Consider the following 20,291-nt stretch of genomic DNA (forward strand, 5'->3'; position numbering starts at 1 on the left):
TCTCTGTGTCTCAGTCAGATTGTTCCTAAGTCTCTCTTTCTCTTTGTCTGTGTCTCTGTCTGTCTCTCTATCACAAATTCTCTGTAGTGTAAATTCAAATCTCTGTGACGTTCATAGTTATTTCTTTCTTCCCGTTTGCTCACATTTTTCCACAGGACTGCACAACATCCACAGATCGTAGTGCTGGGAGGGAAAGAAAAATATTGTGAAGTAGCTTTAGGTGGTCTGCTGACCACGTAGGTATTTTGATGTACTTGGTTAGCCTTTAAAGTCATGCACAGTCATTTTTCTCTCTGTAATACTTGCGTATTTCATGAGAGCCATCCCTACCACTACAGCACTACCACCATGAATGAATCTAAAGCCTCACTGTCTGAATCTTTCGATATCAATTTTCAATATCAACAGTGAAGGGACTCTTCCAAATGATTTGATCTTAATTACACATGTCAACACACTGCTAGTGTGTGTATGAGTTTACAAAGGAAACAATGGGAGTCAGCGTTTTGGCCCTTAACAGGATGATCCAAATTGTCAGCTGGGTTGAGCTGTGGTGACTGCTAACACCTCACTGTCATCGCCATCAGACCATTCAGTGACCCCTCGTGACCTTTAGAGGAGAGGATGCATCTGTTCGGTTTCTCCACTTCTCTTTCTAACACTAGAAGCAGCACATTAGGTATAATTACACTATTCTTCACAGAGTCTTTATTTCAAGCGGTTGAGGCAGATGGCCGTTCACCCAGAGTCCAGTTCTGCTGGAGGTTTCTTCCTGTAAAAAGGAAGTTTGTTCTCCTCACTGTCGCCAAGTGTTTTGCTCACTGTGGGAACGGTTGGGTTTCTCTCTATAATAATGTAAGGTCTTGACCTTACACTGTTAAGCGCCTTGAGATAATGTATGTTATGATTTGGCGCTGTGCAAATAAACTGAATAGAATTGAAATCTTTACAGTTACATTTTTTAACCGACATACTGAACATGTCATGATAATCAAATTGACTGCGTGGCAAGTTACCATGAAAATCAAGATGATTGGAAGCCTATGTCATAATCTGTGGTGCTGTTAATGGAAATGTCCTCAAAATAAAGACCATATTCCCCGTTAACCCCACTGCTTACGCTCACGAAGGGGATCTTTGGCTGTTCAGTCAAAGGTTTTCTCTTGAAAGGGTAATCAAGTTGGAAGCGATTTATCAAACGTTGTTTATTCATTCTATCTGCCATCTAGAGCTCTAAAAACTTTAGCTCCATTTGTGCTAGAAGGACAGTGGCAAGTCCCTCTAGTACCATAAAGCAATCCAGTGGATTTCCAGCCAAATCGACAAGGTGGCACACGATGTTAAACTGAGTCTAGAGGCTGGGTGGAAGCTGCCAATCTTCTTGATGGTGGGCTTTTTTTTTTGTTTGCAGTGTTTATTCTAGCATTTCAGCCTCAATGTGGTCATGATTTAGCGATGTTAAAAAGTTGCATGTAGCAGCTTATGTTAGTTATTTTTGCTGTTGACTCATCTGCAGTGGTACATGGATGATGTAAAAGCTTCCAGAGTTCGTTAGCTGCTCGTACTGCAGTCAGCATGTTACACCATAGAAACATAATGACAAACAGACAAGCTTTTCGGCTTAGTAATATTATGCAGTTCACTGCATGACATTTCAGTTTATTCTCAAAATATTCTTGTGTTTTTCAGTAACGTGAGGATGATTTGATCCACAATAAAAACCTGCAAGAAAAGGCATTCTAAAGGTTTTGTGATTTAGCGCTTAGCCTGTTGGAGAGGAAATACTGATCTTCATTCAGTCATTCATCAATTTATTCTTCTGAGAGGGACTGTGTGCAGTGTAAAAATGTCACTGGGCTTGGATTCGGGATAATTCAAATATATGTACACAACAGGATTTACACACTACCAAGAGACATTTCTGGAAGGACGAAAGGAAATATTACCGCTACTACTTTCTTAACTACTCCATCAGTTGTGAAATACTCGCCACACACGTGAGAGCACGGCCTTTGTGTGAGTGTGTTTGCGACAGCGAGACAGATGAGGAGAGAAGAGAAGAGTGACAGAACTGGTTCGTGTTTGTTTGTATCTCTCCGAAGCGTGTGGCGCATTGTGCACATCTGCAGCGTGTTTCTGTTTCTGTGTGTGAATGTGTGTGTTTGTGTGCATGTGTGATGATGAGATACAGAGTGTTTGTGGGTCATTTGGTTTATGTGGGTGTTTGACTCTGATTACAGCAGAGCAATAATAACAGTTTGGGTTCATTTGTAACAATCAGACTTTACTTAAACAGTATAAATCACAAGTCTGACTTTTGACAAACACACATGCACGCACATTCACTTCTATGCCCAAACACTTAAAATATGATTCTCTAGACACCTTCATGCGTGTGTGTGTGTGTGTGTGTGTGTGTGTGTGTGACATTAGCCAGTTCCAGCCATGTAGTCTGTAGCCATAATAATAGTCAACAAAGAAAGCAGTAGCTATGTAGACCTCCCACAAAGTGAAAATGTTACACAAAAACACACGCACGCGAACACGTGCGTGCACTGAAACATTCCCACTCACTTTCATTCACTAAACCATAAAATTTATCACATAATACAGTATGTGTGCAATATGTGTAAGTGTCTGGAGTGCGTTTAAAACTCAGGCGTCAGCAACATTTCAGAAAACCAAGAGAGTTGAGTTTCTTTGTCTAGAAATCATAATTCAAAGAGGATTAAGTTTGGTGTAGACCAACAATGATGCCAGGGAGGTTTTCCAGAAAAGTGGAGAGCATAAATTTGGAGGTCTGACCTATTAGTTTCAGACATCAACTGATTTCAATAGATGAAACCATTTCACTCAGTCTCTAATGCACTGAGACCATTTTTTTTCTTTTTGCATCGTCACACCGTTCATTGAGTAGATTTCTTATAATGAAACACCCAATTTTGAACTCCACCTCTACAAAGTTAAAATAGTTACATAATTATCATGATTATATAATAGGATACTTAAGTAACAGTATGGTTAATGTTAGAGAAAGGTTGCAGACTAAATGTAAATTATGATGTGTAAAATTATTTAATATGGACATATTTGCTGGAGACACTGGGCTGTTAAAGAACAGTCAGTCACTTTAATAATTGCACTGAAGAACACTTGGCCATGTAGGAGTCCCGTACAATATGTAACTTCAGCTTTAAGCTCTTTTTTTTTTTGACCCCACATTGAGCTGCAGCTTGGATTTATACCGACTGTACGGCCACATGTCACCTTACAGTAAATAACCTGGAAACACCGTTTCCCAGAATTGAGGAGGAGATTGAAGACAGACACCCTCAGCTGACATCATCATAACTCCACAACAGCAGCCAGACTGTAGGTCAGGTTTCAGCTGCTACAACACTTCAAGAGATTTATTTTGAAATCAGATAGCCACCACCTGAAAAACAATACATTCTTCCAACATGATTAATAGCATGAAATTAAATCAAACCATGACACCTTTAAAACACTTTTAAACATCACTGCATAAATGACCAAAATATAACAAATCATTTATAAGGGTAATGAACCTGGGTAATATTTTATCTTTTATGTATTTTTGCCTTGTCTTATTCCCTCATCACAGTCATCACTGAATTTCAGTGTTTGACCTCTGCATTGTGGAGTTCTCTGTCTACCCACTAATTCATTGTGCTGCCCAGGAAACTATGTGAGTCTTGGAAAAAAAAATGTTAGAAACAAGCAGTCTGGGGTTTCACTATAAAAACTGCAACACTGACATAAAACTAAAAGCTTTGTTGAGGAAAGAATCTGTCTTTTCTATCATCTTATGCACATGATTGTAATTATGGGGGACATTACATTTGTTTAGTGGTTTGACTTTTGTTAGTGATGGAGCGCAGTGTGTAGGCAGTGTGTATACGACTCCATTGTGCTTTTACTACTGAAACCCACCCCATCAACACATGTGTTCACAAACACACACACGCACACACAAGTAGGCCAGAGGCCAGTTGCCAGGTTTTTAAAACATCCTTTAGGAAAAATAAAGCATCTCAAATCAGAGCCAGATCATTAGTCCAGTCTGTAAGAAGGGTAAAAAAGGGGGTCAACAATCAACATAAGCTTCTACTCTCTTAACTATCCGACTCAGAGAATCTACTGTCCTTTTGCCTCCTCCGGCCTCCTGTCATCTCTCATTTCTCAATTTACTCTGTCTTTTCCTCTCCCTCCTTCTCCTGTCTTCACCTGCCACCTACCTTTTTTTTTGTTTTCTCCCCTCTCTTCCTGCTAACATCCTCCCATCCCCATCATGCCTCCCCATTCAGCTCCTGCTCTCCCTCACTTCTCTCCTCCTTCCCTCTCCCCCTCTTCCCCCTCCTGCAGCTTTCCAGGGAGCCAAGTCTGTTTTTGATTAGCGTTCTCATGTAAACCTAAATTGTGATTAAACACTGTGTGAGTGTGTTTGGCCCCATATCATGTTTGCCTCTCTCTTAAATATATGTACAGACGGACACATAATCACACACACACACACACACACACACACACACACACACACACACACACACAAGCAAAGTCAGAGACATATATATAAGCAGACATGTACAAACAAATGCAAGACATATACAAACATATAAGCAAATATGCAGACGCAAGCAGAGACACAAATTACTAAACTATGTATACACATTTAGCATAAAAGATCATACATGAGAATATATACAAATACACACTACACACTGTATATTCATGCACATATATACCCTAATTGCTCACATTAAGCCATGCAAGCTCAATCACAATCATGTAAATAAGCACACACAGACAAATGGACACACACACACACACACACACACACACACACACACACACACACACAAACACACAGATATACAGTATGTGCCTACACATCCCTATTAGAGTAAACAGGTCAAGGAGAAAGTCACTGAGTTTCAACTGTGTACAAGCAGCTCTGTGGCTACTTCCCCCTCCCAACTCACCTTTATTTGCGAGGTTAAATTACTACCACATGCAGCCTCTGCGCTATTTCAGTGCAAACATATAAAAATTCTTTGCCACATAAAAAAAAAAATCTACAGGCCCCCAGCCTCCCACGAACATTTCATAGATTTTGACCCTGCGGCTAGCTAGCGAGATGGCTAGCTGCTAAAAGCAGGCAGCTGAAAGGGAAAGGTGTTGCTGCCATGAACTTTCAGTCCGCCTGGTTGGTGAATTCACACTGCTAAGAAACACTCTGGCTTCTTTTATTCACACATCCTCATAGGAAGACACACGCAGGCCTACACACAGGCAAACTTTATAATGTTTGGCTTCTTGACCGACTGGTTTCACAGCATGAAAAAAAAACAACTTAAGGCATTCTTATTCACAAACTTTTGAAAAGTGTTTAACAAATGCTATGTCAGACAAACAGCTTGAATGTGGAAACCCAAAGCAAAACGTGGACAGCACTCAAAGCAAGAGAGACAAAGTCATTTTAACAGCAGGTTGTTCAGAGTGGGCAAAGTTTAGGAAGAGAGACAACACATTTTTATTCATATGTTCCCACTGTGAGCAGAACAGGGTCACTAAAGAAACAAGAGTGTTTATGTGTGTGTGTGTGTGTGTGTGTGTGTGTGTGTGTGTGTGTGTGTGTGTGTGTGTGTGTATGGGAGAGCAGGGGGACCTGAGGGAATGAGTGTGGGCCAGCCAAGTCTCAGCATCCGGCAGCATCCACAGGAAAGGATTACACAGAAACAACCAGAACTATGTGTAATTATCTTTTCTTTTATCCTGCTGGACTGCTGTCATAATACTTTGCCTGTCTGAGTCTTTGTCTTGCACATCTACATCTGCAAAAAGCCAATTACAGACCCAGTGTGTTGATTTCATCCAGGGGAAATCTAATTGGTGAAATAAGGTTTCTATAATCCCCTTCAGAAACAAACTTTTTTGCTTCAATGATGTTAAAGAAATTCAACAGTAACCCAGTTACTTGAGTGTCTATAAACTCAGTGAGTATCACATTATCTATTTAAATGTTAGAAAGTGTTTTTCACAAAGCATGAAGGAATGTATGAAACTGGTTTTTCCAAATCTTTCAAATTATCTCAATATCATCTGCTCTCGCTGTCTTTCTCTTCCTCTCATTCCGTCGCTCCCTCCTGGTTTTCGGTATCTCTCTGCAGTGTGTATTTATCTAAATATGTCTTGGGACAAAATCGCACTGCTGTCTGGGCTGTGGCAAACACACATACACACACACACACACACAAGCACACACACACACACACACAAGCCGCTAAGAGCAGCCTTCTTTTAGAAGAGCTCTGGTCAGGTTCCCTCTCTTTCTTCCCTTCCCTGAATACCAGTGAATCTCAGTGTGGGCCCTGTGGTGCAGCTCCATCCTGGAGACCATGGGCCTCCTTGTGCAGGTTCATGCCAGAACACCCACTGCCAGTTCAACTATGATGACATGTTTATCCTTGTTTTAGGAAGCAATAGACCAAGTAATATTTCGAAACTGAATAAAAGAAAGATTGATAAACTTAACAGAAAAGCACACACAGTTTACAGCTGTGTATGGGCCCTGTGGTGCAGCTGTATGTCAGGTCCTACAAGCTTTGTGGTGCAGTTGCATACCATGGTTTGTACTTCTGAGTCATGTTTAATTATTAGGAAGTTCTGTCGTGGGTGTGTGGTTTAGCATAAAGTCTGTCTTGCACCAACACACACACACGCACACACACACTCACATCAACCCACACATGCAGACCCACAATTCTGCATCCAGCGCCTGTGGTGTTAAATCAGCAGGAGAGTTGGCGTGAGAGAGACCTGATTTGTGTGTGCTTCTGTGTGTGTCTGTATGTGTGTGTGTGTGTTCGAGACTTATTTGTTTCTCGCCAGCACCCAGTGACGTGAAAACCAAACAAAGGGCCTGGAGACTGGTGACAAGAAAACAATCTTACAATCCCTGACAGCAATACAAACATCAAAGCTGTTGGTCGTGTTTATGTGTGGGTGGGTGTAACGGAGCAAGTGCCTATGAACAAAAGAGAAAAAGGGGAAAGAATAGCAAATGAGTGAACCAGCCCATGATGAAAAAGAGGAGACACACGTGAGTTCAAGCAGTTTACTTTCACCCCTCACCCTTCCAGGCCATTCCCACCAATCGCCACTGAGGCCCCGTCTGTCGCAGCCAATCAGTGAACACACAGAGTACACCCACTTCCTGTAACACTAACCGTAACATTCCAGCAGGTAAACTATGGCAGTCGCCTCTAAATGGACAATTAGCCAAGATTAAAGGCAACCTCCTCGTCTTTCTCCATTAACTTAATTAGGAGGAAAAGACATCTCAAATGACCCCCCGCTCCCTTCAGCCTTCCCTCCCTCTCTCATTCCTCTCTCTCCATCCAGCTTCTCTTCCCCTGACTTCACCAGCTAAGTTGGATTTACAGTAAAAGCACACTGGGAGCTCTGCTAAAGCACTTGGAGGTTAAGTGCCTTGCTCAAGGGTAACCTAATGGTGCTGCAGAGCACGTCTCATTAACATTCAATCGTTTCCATGATCAGTGCAGGGATTTAGACTGGCAACCTTCCAGGTCAGGATTTGTTGACCAGTAGATTCTTGTCAGCCATTTTTGTTCCCCAACATATCAAACCAAGCTGTTTCTTCTGTTGCATCCAGCTCCACTCCCCCACCCCTCACAGCTTTTTCTTTTTCCCAGCCTTCAGCTACACATTCACTTTTTAGGTATCATCCAGGCTGGCCAACAGTGAGTGACCATGTAGGGATTAAGCATCATTCTCAAGGACACTTTGACTGGATAAAATCCTTCACCAGCATCTCTGTGGACAGAGACTCACTTCTCTCCCCATTAAGTCAAAACCCTTTTAGGCTCAGTGTTTGGCTGCTGGTATCCCTGTTGTGATGCATTTTATGGGGTACAGTGAGGACACAGAGGGAGCACAGCAGTAGCATTAAAGAGCAGGAAGAAGCTGAAAACTAAAAGAGACAAGCTTTACAACAAAGGAGTATGTTATCAAATATAAATGTGATTGTTGGATTCTTGAGTAACAATTATTTTGTTAACTTTTTATTGTTTTCATTAGCTTTCTATTTGTTTTGAAATACTACATTTGCTAAGTTACAATAAATATGAATTTGAATTGGAATTCTTCAGTGGAACGCAGTTCATACTGTTAAATTAAGCCTAATCTTTGTTGGCAACTATGGGGCAAAGGGAAATGCTGAAACACTGTGTAACAGTAGCACAAGTAGAGAAGGGTCATAAAGTCATATGACTACATAATGTCCAGCTACAATTAGCCACCTTAAACTACAGGTCATACCAGATTAAGTAAGGCTGTAGCAGCAAAATCTCTGAGACTATTGAATTGAGCAAGGGCGAGTTTTATTGCTAATGAATTCAACTTTTCATTTGTGAGATGCAGATTATGTTATTTCATCCTATAAAAGTTACACAGTCTTTTTTCTGTATCCAGTGTTGAAACATTGTCAAAAATCACCCTCTACATTATGTAATACTGAGTATCTGAGGCCCCACTGGAGTTACAGTGGCGAGGGAAAAGAGGAAATATCTCTTGAGTCTGACATTACTCTAATTTTTCTTCTTCCTCACACCCCCTCTCCTCTCATGCAAACCAATCAACTGTAACCTAAGCGCTTTAATGGGGGCGAATGATGCTGCTTCACGAGCATCACTGGCAGTAAACCAGGGCTGGTTCAAATGACAGTGCACTCGAGGTCCCTGCACACAGCATACACTCACACACTTTCACAGACACACACATAAAACATGCACACACACACACACACACACACACACACACACACACACACACACACACACACACATACACGCACAAACTCCCAGCGGAGAAAGTGAAGATAACAGGATGAGGCTCAGTCTGGGTCAGTGTTATTAGACAGGAGACTAACAGCCATCAAGTCACTTAGCAAAGTAAACCTCCCTGATAGACTGTGATGTGCACTGATGCACAAAACCAACGGCTTGCATTTTTTCCATCCGAGCCATCATGAAAAAATCCTGCTGCTTTTCAAACCAGAATTTCACTGCCGTCCTAGCAAACGTATTATACTCGAAGCCCGAGCTCGCTGTGTGCAATACTGTGTGTCTGTGTGCATGTGCTGTGAGACCACAGTCTCTGCAAACTGTGGGGGGAAAAGACCACAGACTGCACACACTGAAACCCACAGACTCCAGTCCTCCATCCATCTCACCATGCCCATCTTCGCCCCCTCTCCCCCGCCAAGCACCTAGAGGGGCTGCAGACTCCAATCCCTTCATCCATCTACCCGCAGTTTTCATCCTCCACTAGCATCCTTTCATAAATCCATCTACCCCCTTCCCATGACCGCCCTGATACCTATCGCTCATCTGTCTTTGTCAGGCAGTCACCAGCCGCACTTACTACTCAATTAAAACATTTTCCAATAAGAGACAACCTCTTTGACTCCAGCTCCAAATCGCATGCTTCGTTCATCCCCGCAGCATCCAAGACTCTGGTAAAAAACTATTATCCAGCCTGATACCTCTTGCCCTTACCTCCCACCCTCCTCAAAAGCAAAACCTCCAACCTATGCCTGTTTTCCCTTAATGCAAGTCCAGCTCCTTCCCTCTCCTCCCGTCTCCAAACCTCAGACCACAGAGCTTTAATAGGAGGGTTAAGAGGTAATTCCTATCACACTGCCATCATTTAATATCTAACCACGGCTGACAGAGAGGAAGGTTACGAACCTAAACCAGAAAGCCACCAGCAAACCTCCCTGTCTCCTCCTCCTTGCCTTCCTGCTGTTATTCTCTCTTTCAGCTCCCCTCCCTCTGACTTCATTCCACCTCCATTTTTTCCTCTCCTCTTCTTTATCTCTGACACACTCCTCCATCTGTATACCTTGCTATTTACACTTCTGAAACTTCCTCAGTTTGCAGAAAAACAAGGCGTAGATGAGACAAAAAGCACCGAAAAGAAAGAAGGAAGAGAAAAACTAGAAAAGTGGAAAGAAAAAAATAAAGAGCAGGAGGAAACTCCAGACACTGTAATTTAGATTGTGCTGATGGCAAAGTAGGGATATAAAGAACATGAGATTTATAATGTTAAGTTTGGAACATGTTCACCCTTTCCACTCTCTTACTGAGTTGTCGGAGACCTCTATAGGGATCCATATTCGACCGGTGATAAATAAAAGCTATCGAGACCAATTAGGGGTTTTATGGAATAGTAAGTCAGGCAGTGGAGGAAATAAGACTGTCACTCATGAAGAACAAGGGAACGGGTTGGAAAAAGGAAATAAACACAGTGGGATGTGGCATTCGTAAATGTGCGTGTGTCTGTCACTGTGTGTCCCCGGTGCTCACATGACGGGTTTTGACTGTGTGTGATCCAGCAAGCCGCAGTTGACGTAAATGACTGTTTGCTTTCCACCATAACAGTCTGCTTTGCTGTCTTCAGCAATACATCACTCATCGCCACAAATATATGAAACACACGATCGGTCTGTCCTGAGTTTTTAAATAGAGGTCCCGCAGCGTGCACCCTGCCGAGACGATTTCTTCTGCCTGCGGCTTTCCAGCCAACGCAGGAGGTCATATTGAGAAAGTGTTACAGAGAATCAAAACCACATCTTTGAAAGAGAAAATTTCCCTAATACATCACATTTTAATTGACTGCAAGCCTAAAGAGTATATTGTTATATGCAAGCATGTATCTCCAAATATTTACTTTTCATGAGATAAGGTTTTAAAGTTACATAAAGATTTTATAATTCAATTCGTTTTTACAAGGGGTTTTTTTGCCTAAGGTGTAAGAGAATGGCCTGAACCCACAAAAGAACATTTCATCCTTATGTTTATCTGAAAACCTAAAAATACCTGATTTACAGTTCAGACGGCGCAATCTATTATTCACTGTAGATAAGATCCGTGTTAATGTCGGGAGAATCATACTGTGGACAGAGGAGGTGATGTACTGTAGGTTTCATGATTCATTTCAAAATTTCGACTCTGCAGTGACTCCGACTTGCATTTGGAAACTACTTTAACTGCTGCAACGCAACTATGAAGAAGCAAAGCTGCAAACTCAGAAGAGTTTCTCCATGAAGTATTATTTTACTTTTTGTTGGTCTAATTTGTTTTTTGATCACTTTAAATACCTAAAACGTGAGTAATGTGAAAAAGACAAAAAGAACCATATACAGAGGAATATGATTTTTCAATACAGGAAGGTCACAGTAGCTTCTTAGGCGTTCTGCCTCATGGAAATATTATAAAAGAGAATAAGAGAAGTGAGAAGTTTAATGTCCCAGTGCTGGTATTCCCTGTCCTAAGACCTTGCAACACACACACACACACACACACACACACACAAAGTACAGATATAGTATATACATATATGGATTCATGCAGACATACTTACATGACATTTTAGCTCAAGAATGCAGACAACAATGATGGCAGACACATAGAAAAGCAAGCACGCACTGGTGACACACACACAGTCTACTTCAAGCTTCACTTGAAGGCAGCCCAATATAAACAGCTATAAAGTTTAGAAGGTGTTTCAACCTTCAGCCTAAGCTGACGGAGACTCTCTGAGGACAGGACAAATAGAAAACCTGTGTGGAAAGAAAGAGTGCAGACAGAGGCAGCACATGGGAGGAACAGGAGACAGGGTGGGTGCACCTAAGGGTCTAAAACAGAGAAATGGAGAGAGATAGAAAATAGAGAGAGGAGAAGGGAGTATGTCTGGGAATGTGAGATGAAAAAGAGAGAGAGGGAGAGCAAGTGGGAGGCTTCTCGGCATCACTGTGACCTGCTCTTACACTCTGAATACTCTGGGAAAACTCCATATTCCCGAATAGAAATTCTCCTCCGGTCCAAGAAAAACATTCACTCCAGGCAAACTTTCACCTCTTAAAATAGTGCACGCACGCACACACACACACATACACACACTCTTTTTCACCTCTCAACAGGAGCACAGTGCAGTACTGTGTCACCTGGCGCGGGACTTGAACCTTCAACCCGGATAAAAGATCTGACATTGCACCGTGACTGTGTTTTCAAATGGATCATGTAGCACATCAAAAGAGACAGAAAAGAGAAGAGAGAGGGAGAGAGTGATGGAGGCCGAGACAGAGAGAGATGGGAGAGATGGGAGAGTTGGACCGTTGAACGGAGGGATGGAAAAACAAGAAAGGTGTACTCACAGTCGTCCTAGTTTGGGGTTGGACTGGAAGAGAAGCTCTGGGAGAAACTGGAGTTTGTTCCTGTTCAGACGACTGCAGAGAAAGGAAGGCAGACAGTTTGACATTGTAAACCTTAGCATGAACAGAAACAAGCAAAAACACCCACTAATAAATCACCCAGATTCTTTTGTGTTGACTGAGCTATCAGCAACCAGCCGAAAGCATCACCTTGAATGTCAGTGGGTTCACGGTTCAAAGGTGAAACTCATGGGAAAGTCTGTCTGGTTTCCTGTGATCATGACCTGCAGGTTATCATAACGTGTTTGTGTGTGTGTGTCAGTTACAGGTTATCGTGCTGTAAGCTCCCTAAAGCCTGTTTATCACTATCGTTCCTGCATGTGCTTTGACCTGGGAGTGAGAGAAGAAACAAGTCTGGGCTCCTGGCTTCTTCCAGTCATCTCCGCAAAGTTGAAAGATTTGTTCAGTACAAAAACACTATACACAATACATTCTGGTACAAGTCTTCATCTGGTTTGTCGCTTTATGAAAAGAAGAAGTATCATCAATTATAACATTAAGAGAGAGCCAGGTGCAGTACTGTGTTTCGAAATGGAAAAAGTAAGTTTAGTCTTACTGACCTAAATTTTTCTGATAGGACAAAAAAATGCAACAAATGCAAGAGCTTTGCCCGAGAAGTCATCTTTAATTTATTTTTCTCATGAATCAGACTGATAGCTTATGCAGCCTGTATTAACCCACTAATACTGGTCACGAAACACAAATGTAAAAGGCTTTGTGCTTTTGAACCCGGGCTTTTCAAGAAGTGGTTTCAGGTGCATGCAGCCAACAAAAACAACCCCACGGCATAAAGTACAAGAGGCTCCTCGGATGCGAAAAGAGCTGATTCATTAAAGATGGCAAGATCTGAGAAGAAATGTGACAAAAAAGTGAATCAAGCTCATCAGCTAGTTGGGTACCAGAAGAAATCCATGTGCATTCTCCCATGAGTATATATCTCTACATACACATGAGCAACAGTAGGATTGGTTGCCATTTAAAATCCAATTTCAAAATCCATTTACGTTTTTTTTACATCTTTTTTTAATCAACATCACAGTTTCCACATGATTTTTAGTTCTCTAAAGTAATATGAAGTGAAAACCCTCTTGTACCCAATGCCTTCTTATAATTTACATGTAAAATACCACTGCAAGTATTGTATAAGTGGGTTGAACTGAGCATGAAATGAACACATGGCAGTTATTTACAAAGGAATGAGAGGCAGAAGATGGAGTAAGAAAAAAAGACCAAAAGAAAGACGTGTGTGAAGAGAAAGAGATGAAGTGCGTAAGGGTAAAAGATGTGTCTGTTTGTGTCTGTGTGTGTGTGCAGGAGGAGGGTGGGGTTGGCTGCAGCAGAGATAGATGAGGACAGTGTGAGGAGAGGGAGTGAAAGTGTTATCAAGCTACCAAAGCATTTGGCTGAGAAACGAGGCATGGAGGGGAAAAAGAAAAGAAAAGGAGGGCGGAGGGTCGCGGGGTCACAAAGTAGAATCTGTGCTGGAGAAGACACAGACACCAACCTTTTAACCCCTGTGATAATGATAATAAGACCCTGACTCCTGTGAGCACCAATGGAAAGAGAGCTGCAGTCCAAAAAGAGATATCCACCATTTGAAATAATTGACCCCTGCTCCCAGAAAATAACTGCTGGTACGAAAGTAAAACCCGTGACCGCCCACTATTACAGTTATGAGTCATTTTAAGACATTCGCTCACAAAACAGTTATGGTTTTTTAGAGAAGAATCCTTTGTGTGTTTTCAAATAATAATGACGAGTTTCTGCTCTCGGAACCTTTGAAATTTTACCAACCCACAAGTCTATGGGCACTATATTTTTAAATTTGGAAAATTATATCTATTAGTCAGAATCCCAATAAAGTCCAGCAGAAATGGTTTGGAGACTGGAGAGAATCTCACTGGGTTACTGCCTCAAAATCCATAAGTTTGGTATATTTTTTGCATGAAAAACTAAACAAATAAAATCTCTTGAAAATCTCATGTGAAAATCTTGTGTGTTCTTTGCCAAATATCTATCGGTTACACCATTATAAAGCCCTAAAAATCAGCAAATCATCACATTTTGGTATTTCAGGCCACCTCTGAGTCCTTTTTTTTTTTTTTTTTTGCGTCTTTCAAAATTACCCAACAAGGTGAAATACCCAAACAGAACTTTATAAATTATGTGTTGACGTGAATGAGCTTCCTCGCCCAAGGAGATGGCAACATAAGCTCCATGTTTTTCACATTGTGACTTCATAAATCACACAGACTCAGCACCAGGACCTCTCACCCCTGACCTCTCACCCTGACAGGCACAACATCAGAGATCCTGTCAGCTAAGCATTTTAAAAAGCATTTCACTATCAGTAAAGTAAAAAAAAAAAAAAAAATCTGGGCTTTCATTATTCCCCTCAGTACAGTAGTCGTTTTTCTTCCAAACCAGAGAGATGTTTTTCCCCTTGCACTCTGTGATGTATTTTATTTTGACATGCAACTATAGCCCACAATCCAATACATTTAAGAGTTGCACATATATTTTCAAATGTCTTACACAATTGAATGCCATCGCTTGTGTGAGTTTTGACACGCAACTGTCTTGGCCCCCCCCCAACCTCTCCCTCCCTCCCTCACCCCAACCTCTGACCCCTCCTGACACACTGCTTTAAAAAGCCTTTTAACATTAAAGCAGCACATCACCTCACGCTTTCACTATTGGACGTGTGATCTCCATCCACAGACAAGATACACATGCTGCTGCCACTCAACATCTCTCAGGTTTCTGTGCAGTGTCAGTGAAGTTTGCCGACACCTCAACTGCTTTTGACGTGCTGGACATCTAAGCCGCTCTATTGTATGCCTGTATATGTTTACCTCCAACAACCCAAAAAATCATAATCATTCATAAAATCAATATGGTGGCCCATGAAAAGGAAGGTGTCTCAGAGAGATTAGAAGACAGAATTGTACAAAACTCATTACTGCATAAGTTACTGCAGTTACTTAAACTGTGGAACAACAGAGGGAAATTAAAAACCGAGACAGCTGATGAAATCTGACCGACATATCAATGACGAAATAACCAGCTCAACTCCTAAAACGACAATGTCAATTCAACACTGCTACGACAGCCAAGCCCTAAGTTTAGAAATGCTGCTGTCATCAGTTGACCACCTCCAATATGGCAGCCAGAGGGTGTGTTACATCACCTGAAAGCCGCCTATGAAAACAGCTATAAAATCTCACTGATTTTTCAGGAGATAACAGCTGACGACACACAGTGTGTTGCTCTGTATTCTTGTCTCATGCTACGGGATCATAAACAATCCATCCAGCAGAAAAAAACATGGAAAGATGTCTTCCTGCAAAGCTGCCTGTCTGTCATGCCTCCAACCCAGAGTCATAAACATGCAGGTGTGCGTATGGGAAGTGTTGTGTTGTGCACTCACACCTCGGCTCTGTTGACTAGAGCCTTGGTGTGAACTGACGGACACGCACTCACACACACGGAACAAGGCGATGTCTATGGGAGATTCCAAGGCAGCATGTGAAGTGGATCGACTTGGGTATCATCCAGGTACACACTGTGTGTACATGCGTTACAAACTGGACAGGAAGCGGCCGCAGGAAGTCAAACGTGTGTGCATGTGTTTCGCAAAAGGGAAAAATAGCAGTAGGAAGTCAAACATCTGTATGTGCATGAATGTGTGTTTGCAGGTGTGCAGGTGTGTGTGTGTGTGTGTGTGTGTGTGTGTGTGTGTGTGTGTGTGTGTGTGTGTGTGTGTGTTTGAGGTCTTGTGGGGTTTTTTTTTTCATGCATAAAATACTTGCACTGGCTCTGTGTCTCACTCACACACAAGACAGCAGTGTACGATGGTGTACTTACAGTCTCTCCAGCAGCCTGAGGTCTTGGAAGGCTCCTCTCTCAATAACACTGATTTGGTTGTCCTCCAGATGACTACAGTGACAGACAGAGAGAGAGACAGAGAGGGAAGAACAACAGTTGTTACACAGTCTTGCAGGAATGACATGTCAAGTCAAGATAAGGTAGAAATAACTGTCAGCGTCAATGGAGGCAGAAAGAGTTATCATTCACTGTACATCGTTCCAGTAGGCGCGTCTTTGAAATGTTGCAGTTTAATTTGAGAGTATCTACTCACAGCCAGTTTCACCAGCTGACCTGCAGGTTCACACCAGAGGCACAAACACAAGATAAACCTTGTTTTCTGGCCAGTGCAAACAGCAAAATCAGCTGCTTGCCAGAGAGACTTAGAGACATTTCAAACATCGAGACAGGCATTTGCACTTTTTTAAAGATTATTGTATAAACAAGTAATCAGTGCACTGAACAAATGAATGTGGTGTGAAGAAAAGGTTTAAAAAGTTTGAGACGGGCAGCATTTCACAAATGTCATCATCCAGCGACCCAAAACAAACTATTAACAAGCCGTTCCTCTTTTGTCCCTCAATGGATATCCCCTCCATTTCTCCTCTGTCTTTCTAGTGGTGCTTCCAGTGTAACGCATGTTCCTCTTTTTTCCTCTCTGCTGTGTGTGTGCGTGTGTGTGTGTGTGTGTGTGCTGTGATGTTTTTGGGGCAATCTAAGATTTTCCAGATGGGACAGAGAAAAGAGAGAGAGAACATCTCCGCAGATATGTGTGTTTATACTTTCTGTCTGAGGATGTTAAGAGTGACATCTCCTCAGAGGGAGGAGGAAGAGAGTGGCTGATGTGAGAGGAGGAGGAAGAGAGGAGTACAGAAGTAAAAGGAAAGGGGGCAAAGGAGGAGGCGGGGGAAGAGAGAGAGGAAACAGAGATGCAAAAATAAAGAATCCCAGAATGACAGAGATGGACTGAGTGAGAAAAAAAAAGAAAGACGGAGCCAAAAGAGACTAAAGAAGATGTATCAAAAAGGAGACATAGTCTGGCCTTCCATGTGGACTTTGAATTGTTTTGGCACAGCCTCCCTTTAAATATTCTTTCAAAGAAAAATGTTTAGACATGCAGCGGCATTACAGCCATTAATCATGGATTATCATGTCATACTGACTCTTTACACAAACACACACACACACACAAACAATCTGTTGGACGGAAATATGTACTTGGCTGAAAGATTACAGACTCATGCACTCATGGAAAAGCATATAAAGAACATATACACACAAAAAAAGAGGCATGGACACTTATTCAGTTACTCTTGATCACCTTTCACCGTCACTAAAAAGAAAAAAGGCATTCACCAGCATTTATTTAGAAAAAATGGTGAAAGGTCAAAAATCTGGGTTAAATTTTTGATTAAAAAATACACCACATGCAGTAAAACCATTCTGTAGTACAACAGCTTCTTATTTGATTTATATTCCTAATTACTTAAAGGGACTCTGGTGTAAAATTGAAGCTCATTTGCACATTCCCCCCATTTTCTTCTTTAGTCTTTATAACAAGAGGCGGGAAAAATTAGGAAATTAGCTTAAAGCTGTTTTTAAAAATTATCAAAAAAATGTAGTGTAAATTGGTAATAAATGAAAATAATCTGTTGTAAATATCCAGTGTTTGGATCGAGTTTACACACAAAAAAGTAACGGACAGTTGGAGGAAAAAAGTTGGAGCTCAGCAAACAAAGGCAAACACACACTGACAGGCACAAATACATCGAGTACAGGAAATGCAGAGACATCCAGCAGGAAAAATGAGCAATGTCAGATATGTATGTAAACATGTAAAGCGTAAACATAGGTACACAGTTATGCACTGGTAGCAAGCATACCCAAACACACACATAAACATGTGCACAGTCATGACTCCAGCCCATCAGTCATACTTTACAGTCCAGCCAGCATTAATCCAGCATGTTTACTCCAGTGTAGCTGCACTTTCACCATCCTGATAGAAAAACATATTTTGCAAACTCCAGAGAAAGTTAAATCAAGACATAACTTTGATTAACTATAAGAGGTTATTTGTCCAAATGAGAGATCAACCGCATGCTGATTTATTGAATGAAGTTTAGAAAGGCAAGGGATCATGAGCCAAACACATGGCACTGGGAGTTGATGCTGGCATATTGTTCAGATGAGGTACTGTTTTTATATTGGTCTGTATCAGGCATTAGTCATCAACAGAGGGATGGAGAGAAGAGAGAAAACATGTAATGATTTCATGTGTGTGGGGCCTGGTGTGTCTAATAACTCTTTCATTCAACCGTATTAGAAAGTCTTAGTAACCATTAGAAAACGCATAATGATGTCACGCTACCTTATGGCAAACTCAGAGCACTTGGCCTCTGAAGGAAATAAGGAAATACTTCAGGGGATATTAACTTCACTTGTTGTTTACACATAATGGATGAAACCACACTCATTTTACCCGGCCAAATGTTCAATATCGAGCGCAAGTTTTCACCTACATCTAAATTTGTTTGGAATTACTCAATTTCGCCACAATCTGGAAGAAATCTTGCAAAGTAAGGCTGCCAAAGATATTACGCTAAGTGTTGTGCATGCAGTATTCATGCAGAGACAAGCTGTGTCTGTGATTACAGCAACGCACTCTGACCACTCACACTAAAGAATATTCACACTGCTGGACTGGATCACGCGTTTTTGTACAAATAAATGTTTAATCAGATTACAGCAGGTAGTCTGGTTAAGACTTTGATTAGGTCATATAACAAAATTTAAAATACCAACAAATTAGTCCAACCAAGTATAACAATAATAATATAAAAGAAGAAGTTCTGATCTTTGTAGTCTGTGATTATTGAGGTGTTGATGTATAACCTGATCATTTAGCAAAATACAAGCGATGTGATATAAATGTATTGAAGATGTGCTGTAAGTTTTGGGTTCGGTTGACATTTTGAACAGAAGTCAGATCATACGTAATAGCCACCCCCATCCCCACTGCACAACCCTCAAGGATAAGTGGTATAGCTAATGGATGGTGGGTAATTATGAATAATTACAAGCTTGTATGTGAGCACGGGTATCAAGGAATACTTTTTCCTGCAGTTAGAGTTATTGGCCTTTTCTGGGGCAAAGGTTAGAAGCATTTAACTACATGCAAACTTTTCCTATGGGATGTATCTAAGGGTTAAGTGACCAGGAGAAGAAGTAGGCATTCACGTGTGTGTGTGTGTGTGTGTGTGTGTGTGTGTATGTGTGTGTGAGAGAGAAAGAGAGAGAGTAAAAGTAAGAGATAGAGAAGGGAGGGAGGTCTGATAAAGTAACAGTGATACCTGTTTGACTACAGATAAGAGCCAAGGCTACAATGCTTTTGTTCATCACTTGATACATATGCAACAACATGTGTGTTTGCATGTGCAAGACTGTGTGTGTGTGTGTGTGTGTGTACTTTCTCAGACTATCTCCTCTCTTTCCCAAGCCATCTCCTTCCCATTTCTTTAAGAGATTTAGAGTGGGGAAATGTCACAGCAGTTTATCACCAACCACATGAAACAAGCTGCTGGCCCACCACATGCAAACACACTCTCTCATTCACACACACACACACGCACACACACACACACACAGCCTCTTTTTTGGTCCTTGTCACCCTATTTCAAGTGTACAAGATGCACATAAAGGTCCCTCTCTCTCCCTTTCTTTGTTTCACCAGATAATCACATGTCAGTCAAACCTGAAACCTTAACTTAACACAAATTCCAAAACTCACCATGGTCCTGACAAGTACAGTTATAGTTGTATGTGTGTGTGTGTGTGTGTGTATTTATGAGTGCATTTGTATTTACAAACGCAAACAGACACATGCATAAACTTGTGTCCACTCCTCAGCGTAGTTTGTGATGGGAGAGTATTTTTATCTCCTGGTCTGGTGAAAACAGAGTGAGGAGGGAAGCTGCATGTAGCCAACGGTGATTATAGTTATTACAGCCCTCACACACACACACACACACACACACACACACACACACACACACACACACACACAGTTGAGGCAGAAGAGTTGGAGGGCCCTCGAATCATTAGGACA

The 20,291-nt window shown here is 41.5% G+C and overlaps 1 protein-coding gene across 3 annotated transcripts in view; it reads right to left on the reverse strand.

Moving 5' to 3' along the window:
- The window catches only part of slit3 (slit homolog 3 (Drosophila)), a 242,787-nt gene that overhangs the window by 200,307 nt on the left and 22,189 nt on the right, over nucleotides 1–20,291 (reverse strand). For all 3 annotated transcript variants that reach the window (XM_071458286.1, XM_071458287.1, XM_071458285.1), the window contains 2 exons: nucleotides 16,184–16,255; nucleotides 12,260–12,331 (listed from right to left, as the gene is read on the reverse strand). In XM_071458286.1, coding sequence (XP_071314387.1) covers nucleotides 12,260–12,331; nucleotides 16,184–16,255 — 144 coding nt within the window. The remainder of the gene's footprint in view (nucleotides 1–12,259; nucleotides 12,332–16,183; nucleotides 16,256–20,291) is intronic.

Source organism: Trachinotus anak, unplaced genomic scaffold (genome assembly GCF_046630095.1).
Source record: "Trachinotus anak isolate AG129_WGS33_773 ecotype Australia unplaced genomic scaffold, CSIRO_AGI_Tana_v1 ptg000021l, whole genome shotgun sequence".
NCBI classification, from domain to species: Eukaryota; Metazoa; Chordata; class Actinopteri; order Carangiformes; family Carangidae; genus Trachinotus; species Trachinotus anak.